We start from the raw sequence: 18,516 nt of genomic DNA, 5'->3' as shown, positions 1-18,516 counted from the left end.
ATATCCAACAGAGATCAGAAGAACAACTGACAGATAACATAAAGGGAAAGGTATGGAAACTACTTTCGAAAATATAAGTAATAACCGAAGTAACTAACTACTTAAATTGGTCGTTTTTATTTATTAATTTTTTAAAATAATTTTTTAGAAGCACTGAGAAAAACTCATGAATTGTCTCTTAAAGATCACAATATTCCTGTAGATGTCATTTTCATAGATCTAAGTAAAGCCTTTGATAAGGTTTCCCATTCTGGTCTTAAAACTGGAAAGTTTTGGAATTCATTATGCAGTCATAGACTGGATAAGTGACTTTCTTCATGAAAGGAGACAAAGGGTAAGAGTAAATGGGGCTCTCTCATCGTGGGAACTAGTAAAAAGGCACAATTTTAGGTCCTCTTCTCTTTTTACTTTATATAAATGAAATACCAGCTACAGCTAGGTCATCCGTCCTACTATTCGCCGATGACATTAAGATTTGGAGACCCATATATAGCATGTCAGACAGAATAGTTTTACAGGAAGATCTTAACTCATTAGTGGCATGGATGAACGGGTGGTCACTAGAAGTAAACCCTAATAAAATTGTAGTGATGCAATTAAATAACTACGATGATTCGTATCACTACACAATATGTGGACTAGTGTTGCCCAAAGTAAGAAACTATAAAGATTTAGGAGTCATACTAAGTAATGATCTCGAAACAACCAGTCACTGTAAGGCTGCTGCTGCAAAAGGCTATAGGGTATTATGGTCTATTCGTAGATCTTTCCGGTATCTGGATGGGGAAATGTTTAGATTATTATACCCAACTTTCGTACGGCCACATTTGTAATATGGGATTCAAGCAGCGAGTCATTGTTTCAAATATGAGGCGGATATGTTGGAACGAGTCCAACACCGCGGGACAAAAATGGTAAAAGGACTATCTGGCCTATCTTATGAAGACAGACTGAGACACCTCAACTTATTTCCGTTATCTTACCGGCGAATACGAAGTGATCTAATATTGGCATATCGTATCCTGAACGATGACCTTGGTACTAACATGTCCTATCTTTTCCTCCCGTCTAGGGCTGGTCATTTGAGAGGACATTCAAAGAAAGTCCAAAAACCGAGATCAAATCGTCTACGTCTGGAGTTTCGTTTCTCGCACCGAGTAGTGAATTACTGGAATTCTCTACCAGAACACGTAATATCAGCACCTTCTGTTGATATATTCAAGACGAAATTGGACCTCCATAGTGTAACAAACTGCAAGGATTAAAACAGGTCACTAGACCTCCTATCCTTATTACTGAAGACTGAAGACTGAAGATTAAACAGAACATAGTCAATGAATACTTAGGAAGGGAAAATACGGGATGCCGGCACAGTGACTCATATATAAGGATTAAACTGCACATTCTTAGTACAGAAGGGGGGTTTTCTCAGAATAGTTTTATACATTACTCCTCAGGTTCAATTTACGCAGGACTTGTTCCTCTTCTCCCAGCACATTGACCACCAAATTCTACTCTAAATATTTAACATAACGATTTGGATTGGCATCCGAATAACATTTATGAGCTTCTAGATGAATGTAAACAAAAGCGTTTTTAATATATTTTAGACTCCATGGTCTAGTGTACTAAATACGTTATACACCTGCGATGGACGCTCTTGCTGCTTTTAAGACGAGTTCTGGGAATCAAAGGTTCTTAAGCAGTCAGTCTTATTCTCAAAAATATTACAAAACACCATATATACAGTATGTGAAAGTGTTTATTAGTCATGAATATAAATCAACAAATTTGCAGAACACTAAATCATCTGATCGATAGGTTTTTAAAAGGCTTGATACTAACAGTAAAATACAAGGTGTGATACCTCATAATGTGTCAACGAAATTATCTGTGAAAACAAACTCACGAAGTGTGGCCAGCTATTTCGTCCGGCCGTAAGTGTGTCATTCACAAAGTTGAATCCACAGTTCTTTTTAGACTTCATATGAGTACCCTTACACTAAAAAATTCTGTCTGATGTTATTGTGTCAGATGTTATTTGCAAAATGTAATAACATGGAGTATAATATACTTTTTCAGCGAGAATCTGCTTGTTAGTTATAGATCTCGACATTTTGTATGGTAGTTGGTAAATACTTAAAAGTTTTGTAACTATCTTATGTTGACTGCCAGAATGACACTTTACGTAATAAAACAAACATAAGTTGCATTTCGTGTTACCAGGAGCGGTGCTGTCAGATATATAGAAGTTATGGATTACACTGTTCCATACTTCCAAACTGCTGCGGAATCCGTATGTTGGTAACTATTATCACCGAGGTTAAGTTTGCATGTTCTGGTGCTTTTATACTAAGTAGCCTACTGACCGCCTTCATGTAACTGAAACACTACTGAGCAAACACTACGTTGTGTAACAAGAATCAGGCAGTCTCTGAAGTTGGTTTTACAGAAAACGGCATGTTTGAAACTTTATAGTTTGTAGGCTGCATATTATAAATAGTTTTTATCCCGTGGGTAAAGGAAGTTATATTTTGAGGCATTAATGATCATGTTGTATAAGGAGACAGATTTACAACTTTTCGTGTCAATCTCACTATCCCATTTTAAGAAATCGTTATCAATGTAGGACATGAAACAAATGTTCATTAGCCTAAGTTCTCATTTCAAATTATGTCAACTAAATTAATTTATCAAGAGTAGTTAAATGGTTGAAGCAATAGTAGTATCAATGATATGATGTTTACTTTGGGAGTTTATGTTTCGTGGCCATAAGATAGAGAAAAGTAGAGTGAACTGTTACCTAGAAAAACATCCCACTCATGAATCCATTGTTGCACAAGGTGTTCAGGATACTCCATATAATTTCAGGGACTTTAAAAACAGAACCTTAATGTCTGCATATTTTAAATCAGTAAGTAAATCTTCTGGTAGATCATCCCTCAAAACAGCAGAAAATTATGTTATCTCTGTGAAAAAGTAAATTAATTATCCATCCCTACCAATTGTCACTGACTTTTCCATCTATTTTTTCTTCATCGACCTCTACTGCTCGACACTCATGTACAGATTGTTGTCGGGAGCTTTTCAAGCTGCCTTTAGCCCTTATTTTGCTGGAAGCGTGATAGAACAGGTGTACGAACATATATATCAATTCAGTTAATGTTATTGAGGTCCACTATTTTTCAAGACCTTGTGATTTATTCTGACGATAGATGACACTACTGATCTCACATATGTTTGTGTCTCATACCAAGCTACATCAGACTGGACGTCATCTTAGTAACTGACTACGTGGTCCTCTAGTTGTTTTTGGAACATACTCTTTGGTCTTCCATCATTTTCTGAGCTGTAAGAAATCTTCTTTTTGTGACGCTTCTGCCTCCAATGAAAATCAATGAGGTACTTGCTTTTGTCAGAGCTTGATTGTGGTCTATATACGTGCTCTAAGAGAGGCAGCGATGTTCAATTTTACTTCTTCAATGGCAAATAATAGCCATATGTCCTTTTCGTTTCCATATTTGTAATTATGTGGTTATTCATCGAGCTAGGTAATATCTTTTCTTATGCCTAACGTTAGAATTTACTAGAAATAAACTGTTGTCTGAGCGTATTTTCAGACATGCAGTTCCACGAACCGGGGCATTGAAAAACCTGTCTACGTTTCATTAAGACTACCTCAGTCTACTTACTCACGTGTCAAAATTATCGCCAGTGATTACTGCACCTGAGTGTTCTGGTGGAAATCAGAAAGCCTTCTATATAACTCATCTACGTCATCCGGACTACAGACAGTAGGTGTGTAGGCAGGAACAATGATGAAACAGTGGCGTGTATACTTTTCTTTGGGAGATCTTACTAGACCATTTATTCTGGTTTCAGGTAGGCAATTGTCGACAGGATTCCGTTCAGGAAACACTTGTTCAAACTGAGTGCTATATCTATGCCGACGAGTCCCGCATGTTATACATGTACGTTATATATATACACTACAACCATACAGCGTATTGCCTCTTAAAACCAACGTAAAGAATTTGAGTGCATTCTGGACATCCTTCTTCTTCTTTTGTAGGTTTTAAGAATCATGGCTTTAGATATAATTTATTGCACTAATTTCAAACGATGTATGGTTGAATACGAGATTGCGCGTTAATCGAATTTGTCACACTTTTAATGACCACAATGGGACAAGCTCAATAAGATAAGAGTTAAATACATATTAATAGTGACACTGAAAATGTAAACACATGAGATATGGCTTTAAAGGCATAAATAAACTCAGGAAGTTGATAGTAAGAGGTAATATTAAAACCTTACACTTGTTAAAGGATAAATTAAATAACTCGCCTCAACTGAAACGAATCCCACGGCATCTTCAATCTATTTCAGCTTCAGGTCAAGAAACAAGACTTTTAGGGACTAAAACAGTATCTTTATCTAGCCATTTATGGTACTTTTCCCCTCTACTCGTATGTCAGCTAGTTAAACATACCAATGTTCTGAACACTTGTGTTCCCCGGCACTCAAGAATTATCTGCTTTTTGGCTCTTGAAAAATCCCTAGTATTATAAATTCATATATTTATGGCAATTGAAAAATATAACACCGATTGTCAACTTTAATGGCAATGTAAACACACTTTGTAGCACTACAGATTAAAAAACGTTTTATGATTTCATATATTTCTTAGACTTCATCTGTTTAGTACCTGTCCTAATTGGAATACCATCGTTACGATTTTTCCGCTCTCAAATATTATGTTGAAAACAAGTTTTGGCACAATTTACTGCTCAGTGAAAATGTTTTAACGCAACTGAGTACAAGCATATTTATTTTACAACGTCTTGAGTGTTTCAGACTGTCAAGTCTTTATTATGACGAAACTAACGAGTTTAGCTCACGAGCTTATTTATAAAAACTACATTGTTCAAAATATACTTTTGCCAAAGTTATTGCTTTCGGTACAGAATATTAATTACGACTATATCATTGTTAGATATTATATTGTGAAAATATTCATTTGGAAGATTTACCATATTATATTTTAGAGTATGGTTAAGATGGGTAAATTTTATCAGTTGTATTGACAAATAAATTGTTTACTAGAGGACGTAAGTTGTACTTAGATAATGGTTAATGGCCTGAAACTTATAATGGTTTACTCTACAGGACTTTTTTATTTCTGTTGTAAATAATTAAAATTCAATTTTTTAGTGGATAGTTCAAGGTTATTCGTAGGAAAACGTCTTGATATTAAATGACCTTCAGATATGAACTTATATTAGTTTTACTTACGTTAGGTTGGTGTTTATTGATTAACCGATTTAACTGTAAAACTTTTACTGTCAACTTTATCGACAAGCTATATATGCTTCGAGTGTACCGTTCTTTCCGTTCCTTCATCTTAAAGAGAAGTGACCATTTTAATTCATACAGTATCTTATGAGAAACATGTTTCCCTATTTTTTCTCCCGACCAAAAGTATGGCTTTAGCATTATATGATTAGAATTAAATCCATAGATCATTTTGAGAAGCTAAAAACATCATTCATTTAAACCGATTAGCCTTTAAGTTATTATTATAATTCTAGTGTCATTAAAGGACTATCTGATCATCCTTCTAAGTTATCCTAAGTAAGCTTCAACGATTTATAAAACGATTTGTAAAATCCCCTACTTTTTTCTGTCCATAGTTTTAGACAATCTACTTCTCCTGTTGTGATCAATAATTTCCATTTATTTTGACCTATGAGAATCACCTAAAAGTTTTCAGAGTACAATTTTCAAATAAGACAAATGCCTAAGAAGAAAAAAGTTAAGTCCGGGAAAAATCGTGGCAAAAGATTGAAGACTTCTAGGAAAAAAAAGGTTTGTTAGTACTTTATTTATTAATTAGCATTGAAAGACAGTGCTAGAAGCTAAAATAGACAAATTTTGTGCAGATGAAGAAAAGTACGCCGACTTTTTAAAGCGTTCAAATTTGTGGATAAAATGTCATGCAGAGCAAATAAAAAGTCTTCTTCATTTAACAGCCCACTACTCAGATTTCAACTTTACTTATGATGATTTTAAAGCTGGTTTGTTTGTGTATTATTATCTTTTAAATTGTATTATGTTAAACAGCTGTGTTATCATTGAACTGCCCATTTACAAAGTTTGAAATCGATGTAATTACAAGATTGCTTGATAAAAATAAGAATGGTTTTATTGAATATCAGGATTTAACATGCAGTTTAACAAAATTAAGGTAGGTTGGCTCATTGAAAATTTTAATATACTTTAATTGGGAAACTTTTATGGTTTTCTCGTTTACGTAAGTTGTCTATAATACTTTGGGATCTACGACAATCTATGTACCGCAATGGTACTTTTTAATCTACATTCAAGCTAACATAGTGTACAGGACAAAACGAAAGTCCTAGTTCTTACCTAATTACTTACGCCTGATACTCCATGTGGAGGAGCATAGGCCTCCCACCAGCATTCTCCATTGAACTCTGATCTGGGCAGTCCTTTCCATTTGCTATTCTTTTTTTTCATGTCTACTTCCAATTCCTGACGCAATGTCTTCTTTGGTCTTCCTCTCTTCCTTTTGCCTTCAGAATTTCAAGTTAGGGCTTTCCACGTGACTCAGTTTCATTTCCATAATGTATGTCCTATCCACTTCGAACGTCTTTTCCTAATTTCCTCATCTGGAAACTGGTTTGTTCTCTCCCACAGTAGGCTGTTGCTCATAGTATCCAGCTAACGGATATTGAGTGTCTTGTGTAGACAATTGTTTATAAATACTTGTACTCTTTCGACGGTGGTTGTGGCAGGTCTTGAAGTTTCAGCTCCATGCAGTAGAACTGTCTTGACGTTCGTATTGAGGATCCTGACGTTGATATTGGTTGATAGTTGTTTTGAGTCCCATATGTTCTTCGACTGTAGGAATGCTTCCCTTGTTTTGCCAATCCTTACCTTTACGTCTGCATCAGATCCTCCTTGTACACCGATGATGTTGTCCAGGTACGTGAAAGTTTCGGAATCTTCCAGAGTTTCTCCATCAAGTGTGGTTGCGTTAATGTTCTCCGTGCTGTATTTGAGGATCTTGCTTTTTCTCTAGTGTATGTTGAGGCCTACCTCTGCACAGGCTGCCGCTACACTGGCTGTCTCCACCTTTTTTGTATATGGGATGGAAGAACTAGGTCATCTAATTGATTCCGAGCTGTCCATTGTATTTTGTGCTGACCCTCAGATGTGGAGGTCTTCATAATCTAATCAACCACCAAAAGAAAGATAAAAGGGGAGAGTAAGTAGCCTTGTTAATTAAGTTTCTAATTTAAACTGAGCCTTTAAAAAACCATTTGTAGGTTTCACAAATAACAGTTCTATAAAGTTTTACCACCAATTATTTTCCAAACTACATGAATGTAAACAACGAGCTATCATCTGAAAACCTAATAGTTTGTAGATTTTTTAACTTATGTTTGAGGCTGACCTCAGTATATTTTTGTATATAGATTTCTACAAATTGATCATGCATTAAAACCTTTATATATACATTAAATATTGGCTGTGTGCTTGTCCATTTAAATCAACATATGATTGATCCATTGAATATCATCACTTAACATATTTATCACGTTTATTCCAATGAAAAATAAGTTTCAACATACACAGGTATAAGAACACCCTAAAAGTTGCTAGGACTTATTCAACCAATACAGAGTAAATATCAAAACGGTATTGTATTAACGTATCTTTATTTGATATCAGTGTTATACAATATAAAATTGATTCATTCTTTATTCTATTTTCTCTTCTTCAATTTGCATAACAAAAGTTGTATTACAATAGTTTCAGATAAAGTTATTTATTTCCATTGTGTATAGATTGGTTTCTATGGTTAAAAAAAAGTATTTCACTGATGACTGAGTAGTTTATTATATCTTGTTTAGATAATTATTATTTTCATGGAAAATGAAAATTTCTTCATATTCGATAATGGTCCTTATATAATAACAAATTGTCATTTGTCCTGTTTTCAAATTAATCAACTAAGAATATTTGCATACATACTCGTTAAATAGGTCGATAACCAAGTTGTGATTTTATGGCCTAGAAAATAAAGTTTTGCCAAATAAACCCATGAATGTAAATAAGTGATATATTTGTAATATCCCAATGAGTAGAAAAATTAAATTTTCTAACGTTTCGTTACTCAGTGTAAGCCACTTCTTTAGAGAATAAATAACCAAATTAACATTAATCCAAGTTTAAATAGTACAACGGAACAACACGAATATTAGGTGCGATCAATCATAAAACAGGTCTGAATAAATCAATGTCATATCATTTCGGTAATAGTGATTCATTAGCGACATGTATGTAAATTTGTGTGTGTGTGTGCACTGTTAAGAATGAAAAATATGTGATCTTTATAATGACAAAGGATAGAGTTTAATTTGTAAGGTAATGGTGTGAATTGTGAATAGTGTCAGACTCAGTGACTAGGATAGATAGTCCAAGTAAGATGTATAGTAAGGCCTTCCTTTCTATTGAGAGCAGCAGGAACGCTTCAGCTACTCTCCTTTCTTTGTAATTTGAAAAACCTTTCTGTAGTATTTTGATATTTTTGAAATCGATTTGATGATTGTTGAAAATGGAGTGAACTGTTGTTGCCGATTTAATTTGAAGTCTATTCAGTTCTACAGGATTATTAAGAGGTTTCGCGAGATGACTCTCCAACATAGAAGGCATCACAATCGACACAACCTAATTTGTAGACGCAGTTCTGTGTAGACATGAATGGGATTTTTTCATTTAATCGAACTAAAGTGTATTCGTTGTTTTGTAATATCCTTTAATTCTGTGTTGTTTTAAAATCCTTTGGAGTTCTTATGTTGTGCCATGACGGCATGGTAAAACTGCATTACCAATCCATGGTGTTTCATTCTAATTATTATTATTACGTACTCAACTGTCTTGTTTTAATATACTTCTAATAATCTTCATAGGAAAATTATTAAATTGTAAGATACTAATTACATTCTTTTGTTCTTTTTGTTTGTCCTCTTCTTGTTAGCTCTTCTAAAAAGATTTAAGGCTAATGAGATCTGACTATAATTTTAATTTCATATTTATACAGATCTAATTATAAATAAATGACACTGTATGCAATTTTTATTTTCATACTCCTTAATTGGTAACATAGTGAACGTTTTACACAACGAAGTATTGTTGAGTAATAAAATTTAACTTTTGTATATGGTTTTTCTGTTTTTCTTTTATTTGATAGTCTTGAAGATGGAACTCTAAAAGGATTAAATATTGAAAGAATAGCAAAATCAGATAGAGGGTTTGTTAACTTTCATGACAAATATAACTTAATCTTAACAAAAAAATATATTTCAATATACAATTATTATTCATCTACGGTTGTCAGTAGTTTTTCTTTTTAATGACTATCTAGTACCTTCATGAATGACAGTCTTTAAAGGCAATAATCTTACATGAAATTGTAATTGTTAAAGTGTTATGAGTATAGTATAGGAATAAGCTTGAATTAACTGCGAAAAATTTTCTACCAGTTCTTAGTCAATCAGCAAAACTCTTGCAAATGAATGGATTTTAGAAGAGGAAATAACCATTGTACAATGTGTAAACAGATTTTACATAATTAGTGAGTTTATCAAAGTCCCGTCCGTGAATAAAAAACGTCCTGTGAATTCGTCTAAATGGAAATAAACTACCATTTTCTTTGAACCTAATAAAAAACAAGTAGATTTCTAAAAGGCTCTACATTGTCTCTGGTTAGGTTAAAACAAGTGGATTGTGGTTGTGGTTTACGTCACCATCTAATATCAGCTATAATATGAAAATCCACTGTTGTCATATTGATGAATGGATTTCATCAAAAAATTTAGGAGAGATTGTCTGATTAGTTCGTTCATGAAATATGATGCCAACAAATTAAGGGTTTGTGGTTGTGATTTATAGGTAGTACCTATTTACCTCCTATATACAAGTTACGGAGGAAGAAATGGGAATCCGATACGTTCAGTATTATCCTTTTGTTTCTACACAGTAAGAGGGAACATTTTTTTCATCATTTCAAACTTTCTAAGCACTAGACAAATATATTTCTACTGTTCGTCGTATGTGATGCTTGAATTTCGCGCTAAGACCAAAAGTTCGCGTTCTCGATTCTAATTGCCTCATCCCTGTACTATACTTTTGCCACCGGATCAGTTACGGCATATATTCAAGCTATAATCGTACCAAGTTTCTTAATCATTAGATAAAACCACACTAACGGTTGAAGCCTGATCGAACTGTTTTTAAATCAATTAAGGCTTTTGATACTTTCAAGAACTCACTACTGTCAGGTATATATGGCCGACCATTTTATATGAGTAGGTGATTCCTTACCATTGACTGTTAACAATAATGAGTTGATACTTACATATTATGTTGGATTACATGAGGTGGTTTGAAAATGGTGATATATATATATATATATATATATATATATATATATATTAAATTACAGCGAATATTTTTACCAGTATATTGTACTATATCTTAATCCGATTTCGTTTTGATCTTCTGTTATTGGGCAAGAAGTTATGTCAGACGCTACAAATAAATGAAGTTAAATTTATTCAATATTCATGCCGTAACTTATCATTTATTTGACATCTAGTAGGATTATTACTTGTCTACTTACCAGCTAGTGTTAGAACACTAATAATATAAAGTTTGACGAAATAACTACCATATGAAGCAAAGCACAACTATTCATCAAAGCATTTCCTGGCATAACATAATTTATATTCTTTCTGTAAGATATAACTCATATCTGTATTTATTGAAATTATAATTTTTAGGTCGGTTATTTGCAAGTTCAATTGCTTAAATTGTATGAATATTCATGAAAGTCCATTGCATTTTGAACAATTGGTTCCATTAAATACATTCACTGAAGGTCTGGTAAACATTATTCGGTGAGTTTCAAAAAATTAATCGCAAGCTAATTAGACAATATTAAAAATATATCTATAGGACGAAACGGCCGTCCAGTGCTTCCAGGTTTTCCTCGGCGGTTTAGCTTCAATTGACTCATGCTTTCAACAATGAAAATATCTATATTTACAAGTACTTTTGATTTTTGTTAAAATAAATACTTAAATATTTGAAATTGTGGAGATTTTATGGGTAATGTTAGTATATTGCAAATTGACTGAGTTATATAGAATATTTGAATCTTAAGTAAGTAGGTTAGTGGCACTGTAATAGTAATGTCCACATCTATTCTTTATACACGCAAAATAAGGAACCACTACAATCCCTATAACGTGAAGTAAGAGCACAAAAGATTGGTACAAGTGAAGATTTATTCACTCTGAAGACACGGCGACCGCATTCGGAATTAAACTCATTTATATATTGATTTATACACCAATTTGATCATTGATTAGAAAAAAGTCACATATATCAAAAATCCCAAAATTATGATAAAATCGCGTGTTCCATGTCACACTGAACATAGTTCACATTAATGCGATTCAAATAATATTGTATCTTACATAACTATCTCACTGAGTAACTCAGTGTTATACCAAACAAAGTATTACACTGAAAATAAAACAATTACTACACTGAGTAGTCATGTTGAATTAGAGTTGTTCATGAAAAATGCCTTGATTAAAATCTATGATTGGAATATTTCCAGTGCTTCCTACCGTACCGAACACAGATTTCGCCAACTCTTTAGTTTACCTCTCGGAAATAGCAGGCTTTCGATATATCATTTACTATTTGTTAGACAACACCAAGTTTGAATTAAATTGAGAGCTTGGTTTTTTTATCACTATAACCGTTACATCTCGATATTTGAGGTCCAGTACGGGCCTACAATACCTGCAGAGTTAGGAATGATCGAGTCACTCTAATATGACTGGTTTTATTGTATAAATCGATAATAGCAACTAACACACAAAACAACATATAACTTCATTTATATAGTAACAAAATCATAACCTTCAAATATACAGAAATTTAACATACTAAAAGCAATGACAACCGATTAGGAGACGCCAAAAGTCATGTACAAAATTTTGTGAGGAAAAAGGCACTTGTTGTTGTTTCTAGAAATATTTTAACATTGTTAACAAAATTTAAGTAATTTTGTGATCACCTTAGCAATAGCATATAGCTTGCAACATTCGGTCAGTAAACATAGATTGATTACTAGATGAATGGTCCTCCCTAAATGATAAGGCAATTTTCAATCATCGGTCACTGTGCACCTCCGCTTATTTGTGAGACGATATTGGTATTTAAAGTTTTAGGTAAGCTTACAACAATGAGGGCTTACTTTTAATCTAAATTCAATGATGTATCTATTCTCTTTTCATTGTCGTAGTGATAATATTTGGAGGGTTTTTAAAATGACGCTATTTTCTGTTTATTTTTTCATTCTTTCAGTCATAAAACGTTATTATGGTTACCGAAGATTTCAATCTTTTTAAGTGTGAATGCCGAGTCTGAAAGTGAGCTACTACCAGAATTAATGTTAAGTGATTATGATATAAAAAGTGGTGCAAAATATGATGCGCCAAAATTGGATTTGTTCTATAAACCTACTGGACAAATATTATCAAGTGATCATTATACTGTCGAATTATTTGATACAGTTGAAACTCTACAGTCTGATCCTGTTTTATGGTCTAAACTTGTGACAGAAAACATCAAATTTCAAGAAACTTCATCACACAATGTTCAACTACTTGCTAATATAGATAGTAGTATAAATCCTTTCACGTAAAGTTACCTTCAATCTGTAAACAGTCCTTGTAAATACCAATTGATGTTAGATTTATTTTTAAACAATTCTGACAGATGTTTGTATTTTTCCAATCTGTTCTTATCTTACCAGTATTATAATTTACCAGAAAAAGGAATTTATTTTGATAGTTATGGCTTAGAAGTTTTGTTTTTTGTGTACCTTTGGACATTTAACGACATCTTTGAAAAAAATTTTTTCTTTGTTGATTAATAATTAGTTAAATTTCTTCTTGATTTGACTTGTTTGTAAACCCTAATGAATCTGACTATATATTTAATCTCACAATCTTTGTTTCGCAATCTCTAACGAATGGTAGATCAATAGTTTCTGGCATATCAAATAGTTTGAAAACCTATCCAGATTGTACACTAATGTGGACAGACTCGATAAGATAAACTTTTTATCTTAAATGTTTCACAACAATGATGTTTCGAAATATTATAATATTTGGCTTTCAACATTTAATTTTTCAATGTAATCGATATTTTTGGGAGCAATTTCATGGGTTTTCTGGTTAAGCTTAATTTTTTTAACTAATGGACTGCAAGAGAGTGATAAACAGCTTTAAAAAGGGGCTAAATCTTCGATTCATTTAAAAATATAGTTGTAATATCGGTGGTGATACAGACTATCGTTTTGTAGTCACGTTAAAGTTCGTTATGAGAACAGTTAAAGTGTTTAAACATTACAATTCCGTTTATAAATTAAGTGAGTAGTTAAGTAACCTCTTAATTATCAAATTCTTTCTGATAAACGGATCCAATCATCAATAAGTGAATAGTTATGAACGTGATAGACTCTAGATGTTGTATTCTACATTAAAGTTATGAAAAATTACTCTTAACCATATAAGAACATTTATAATTCGTGAATAACTGGTTTTTTATGAAAAGAAACGAAGCTAGCAACCAACATCATTTCAAAACTGTTGAATCGATTTTCTTTCTTTTTCTTCCAAAATGAGTTTGCTTCATTTCTGTAATAGATGCTAACCAATATTATTTCATATATATTGCATGTTATAAAAATGGATTATTTTACATAGATTATCAATAAATAAATACCTGCTGTGTAATGTAAGGGTTATTGAAGTGAACAAGATGAATGCCCACATGTCAGTTAGTTAAACGAAAAGAAAAAAACAAGAGATCTTTGTCACAGTTTAAGTATACTAGATTTTAAATATATAAAATAATTTCAGTTGAAGAAAAGTAAGAATGACAAATCTTTAATACTAAAACATCTATCATAAGCAGTTCAGTGGGCCTAGGAAATCTAATGGATTACTTTAATCTCAATGTTGTATATTTTATTGTTATTTGTATGATATCATGGAATTATATATGGTACACAAAATTATCAAAAATAAGAAGCAGACAGGTAATCTGATCAATAGATAAGGGAATAATAGACCCGAATAATATATATTCCGTCATGCAATTTTTATAAAAACAAAACTGACTGTTTTTTTCCATATTAGAACATGAATCTTATTGTTCATGAAGAACACAGAAAGGAAACTTTAGAATGATAGATAATAGCTTCCTTCTTTAGCATTGTTTAACAAGCCACTGAGATTTATAATCCTTGAAAACCCATCTAGAGAGTTGTGGTGGACCAACAAACATACACCCAATAAAACCGACTTTCATATACAAGCGTATTGACTGTTTCCAAACTATCGTTGCTTAACATACAATCTCAGTTCTGCCAAAAAACCAAAGAAATCAGTCCTCTGAAAGATCATAATAATTTTTGTTTGAGATACGTGAGACAGCCTTTAAGTATTTTGTGGAGTATAAGGACCTGAATGAAAACCGATTACCTCATTGTAACTTAATACTTCATGAGTTTTGCTCAATCTGTGAAACATGGCTGAAGCGACAATATGAAATGTGACTGGTAATAGACTCATAAATCAATGATTATCCAATAAATTACTCAGGTGCTCTCTATGTACGACAGTTTTATCCATACTAGAATAATGATAAAACGGTCAGTTCCTCATTTCTTCGTGAAAGATGTCAGTTAGTTTCCTGCCTTTATCCTTGTGAACAATCGGTGGTAAATAGTCTGTTTGAGTAACAGTTAGGCTTTAGAAAGTGGAGCTTCTTTCGGATCATTAATTTACCCTTAGTTTTATTCACTAGTCTGTGTAAACAGTATTATTTTTTTCACCATAACATTGAATAACATACTGCAAATGTACTTAATGAATCATAAAACTTTTATTCACCCAAAATTCATAAGAGGAACCTCTTAGATTGTGCTGAGATACTTTAACCAGTGAATTTATGAAGCAGATATTACACAATATAACATATTAGTTTTTATCTTCCAAGTCATGGAATATCTTACAAACATTTTTTGAGTTATTTTCGAAGACAGCTGAAAGTGTTGAATTCAATTACCACTTTTTCACCAACATTTTGCTATTCCATTTATTCCTAGAAAGTGGTAAGCTCATTTAAGCCTAGAGTATTTATAAAATTATGATAAAAATTGACTACTTCATTAGCAGTAACCAGAATAGAATGTTAAACTGAATTTTAACATCTCAATAGAATTTCGTTGTACTTGAATATTAAAAGCTATTGAGTTTGTCTTAATTATAAGTGAAGATTCACTTTATCGTTATAAATGTTTAGAGGACAAACCAACTTCCAGCTAAAGAGGAAATTTGGAAAAGACGTTGGATGTGGATAGGACATACATTAAGGAAATCACCAAACTGTATCACGAGGCAAGCCCTAACTTGGAATCCGGAAGGGAAGCGGAAAAGAGGAAGGCCAAAGAACACATTACTCCGGGAAATAGAAGCAGATATGAAAAGGATAAATGTTAACTGGAAAAGGTTGCCCAGGGCAGAGTTGGATGGAGAATGCTGGTGAGCGGCCTATGCTCCTCCACGAGGGTTAACAGGCGTAAGTAATTTTGAAATTGTATCGCTCATTATTACATAGAATTATTAATTATTATGCCTTGATAATGATCTAGAGTGAAAGGTATAGATTTTTCCACAACCTATACTTGTCATTTGAATATGAAGTGTTGAATCAAAGAATCTATTTGTTCTTTCTATACTATTGATCATTATTTGACCCCTTACGGAACAAACTATTCATTATGTACTTATGTGTCCGGTTAATAAAACATCTAATTCGCTTATGAAATAAATTTGAATTTACACTTATCTATGGTCAAATCTCATAACAAACAGATTAGAACGGATTTGATTACGAATGGAAATTTCATATTTCAATTTATCGTAGTTTTCATGAAAATGTGATCAGTGTTACAAATCAATAATCAGTAATAGGTCAATAACTTAAAAAATATAAATGCAGAAATAGCAGCCGTAGGAACTTATTTATTTATTTAAACACAAAAATATTGGTACAAAGGAGAACCAGATACATATGCGCCACACAAATGTCATTTGATTTGTGTGAGGGCTATGATATTGCCCAGGTGCCCAGACCGAAGCAGGTAGCTTTCTTAGGGGATCACACCCCGAGCCTTCGACCTCAAGGTCTGATCCATGAGGCAGTGGAGCATCGTGAGGAGATGCAGTCCCATGATAGTCGGTAACCAATGATAGGTTCATACGCCATTTGTTCCCTCAGGATACTGGAGCCCATGTGCACCATTGGTTTGGAATCAGGGTTTTCCAACTGCCGTAGGTGAACTTTCCGTGTCCATCAACACGGTTAAAGAGCCGGACATTCGCTTTTCGTCCTCCCAATTTCGTAAACAACACCCCTGATGTGAGAAGGTAGTGAGTAGGACTTCTCTGGTAGGGGCTATATACGCATGGCCATGTGAGAGCATTTGGAGAGGGAGAGTGGACTCTCCCCACTCTCGGCCGTACCAGGGCGTTTGGGGGCCAATGAAGTGTATAAGGTAATAATTCGTTAAAAATATCTGATTCCTACATCTCAATAATATTCTATATGAATGAGAAATATACCGAATGTAAAAATTCCAAATATTAGTACAACTTAATACAGAGATCCATTGTTAAATCTATTTTGCTTTTTAATCATTTCGTTTAAGAAATATTATCATAAAAAGACTAATTTATTTAATGAATATTATCAACCAATAAAATATATTGAAGAGCTTTAAGAAACCAAAGTCATCATGAAGAATAGAACTAGCATCTTTATTTATTTTTTCCAGTATACTACTGTTGTGACAAGTGGTGTCCAAAATCTGATACTGTTACATGGTGTGCAACACGCTAACTCCTCAACCGATTACTTGAGAGAAAACACAAATGTGAGCGAGAAAGTGTATTGAGCTACCAAATAAAAAGCGCAAATACTTCTTCCTATATATATACCACTTTAATCCTTAAGAAATCGATCTATTTCTTAGCCAATAAAATGTGCTTGTCCTTTAGGTCACTTCTGATTGCCATCGATTGACCTTTTCATTAGGTTTACTCCGATCGGCTCTTCATATCAATCACAATATTAAATTGTTTAGTAGTGTCAATACACTACATTACTTGTTTGACAATGTTATCATTAAGACTAAATTATGATAACAGATTCCATCCTTGATAAAACACATTGCTTCTACTAAAAACATTACATCTATGTTGACATAAAAATGTTCGAGATTTCTCGTTGTTGATATTAAGAACTATAATTAATCAATTTCTATGGTAATGTTCATTACAGGTATATTTTCTCGATCATGCAAATTTTAGTAAACAAAGAGATTATTCGTAGCAGTGAAACTCAGGAGATGTATTTCATCTTATTTGGTACGAGAAAGCTAGACGTATATATATCGCAGTATTTTCCGTTACAAATACAGTTTTAGCAGCTACTCCATTATTTCACATCTATGTGAATAACTCTAACTTTTGAACAAACAAATTGATCTAGTCTTTTTTGAATCATGTACAAATATATTCGAACTTGTCAATTATTCACTTGTAATCTTGATAATTTTTACGTGGGCAGATGTGTACATATGTTTGTCAATCACTTTCTTTGGCTTGCTTTTATCTTTCTGACTTTAAATATTGATTCACGTTTACGAAGACTGAGTAGACTATTTCTACCACTCCAGTTCATGTGCATTTTTATTCGTCTTCCATCTTTCCCCTATATTATCGAGTGTCTGAGATATACGTTCTTCAAATTCTTTCGTAATAGACTTTTCATACACACATTTTTATAAACGGTATTTGTCTACAGAATATATATGAAGTAACCAGGATATAGATTTTATTTACATCCATACCACTCGATTGCTATGGAGTCAACCACGGATATCAAGGCAGTGAGCCAAGGCTCAAAAGGGGGAAAATCTAACCTCTACAGTATAGATATGACTTCATACGTGATGAACAAGTAACTTAATAATCGAGCTCATTAACTCAGTGGATAATGGGTTGACTTCTGAAGCAGAAGTTACTGGGTTCAAGTCTCATTGTGAAGATCAATACTGAAATGCAGGTCCATTCAACCGATCAGTCAGGAATGGGATGAAACGAGTATCTTGGATTCCATTACTAGCAACTTGAACCGATCCATTTATGTTTCAGGATCTATGTTGCGTAAGAGTGATTGGCTAACACATGCTTCGTAACAGTTTTCACCAGCATCATTTACAGTCTAATTGAAATTCATGTCCAAGACTACACCAAATAGTGGACACCAAATCGC

General features: G+C 33.1%; 1 protein-coding gene across 1 annotated transcript; it reads left to right on the top strand.

Annotated features, from left to right (window-relative positions):
• Positions 1-5,796: 5,796 nt before the first annotated feature.
• Positions 5,797-13,607, top strand: Smp_017870 (hypothetical protein; the record flags this gene model as incomplete). Its single annotated transcript, XM_018789407.1, has 5 exons — positions 5,797-5,868; positions 5,906-6,085; positions 9,282-9,340; positions 10,872-10,988; positions 12,472-13,607. 5 exons carry the CDS (start codon positions 5,797-5,799, stop codon positions 12,809-12,811), a joined length of 768 nt encoding a protein of 255 aa, XP_018654854.1. The 3' UTR covers positions 12,812-13,607.
• Positions 13,608-18,516: the final 4,909 nt, after the last annotated feature.

Source organism: Schistosoma mansoni, chromosome W (assembly GCF_000237925.1).
Source record: "Schistosoma mansoni strain Puerto Rico chromosome W, complete genome".
In the NCBI taxonomy this organism is placed as follows: domain Eukaryota; kingdom Metazoa; phylum Platyhelminthes; class Trematoda; order Strigeidida; family Schistosomatidae; genus Schistosoma; species Schistosoma mansoni.
This window is presented reverse-complemented; position numbering and strand designations above follow the sequence as displayed.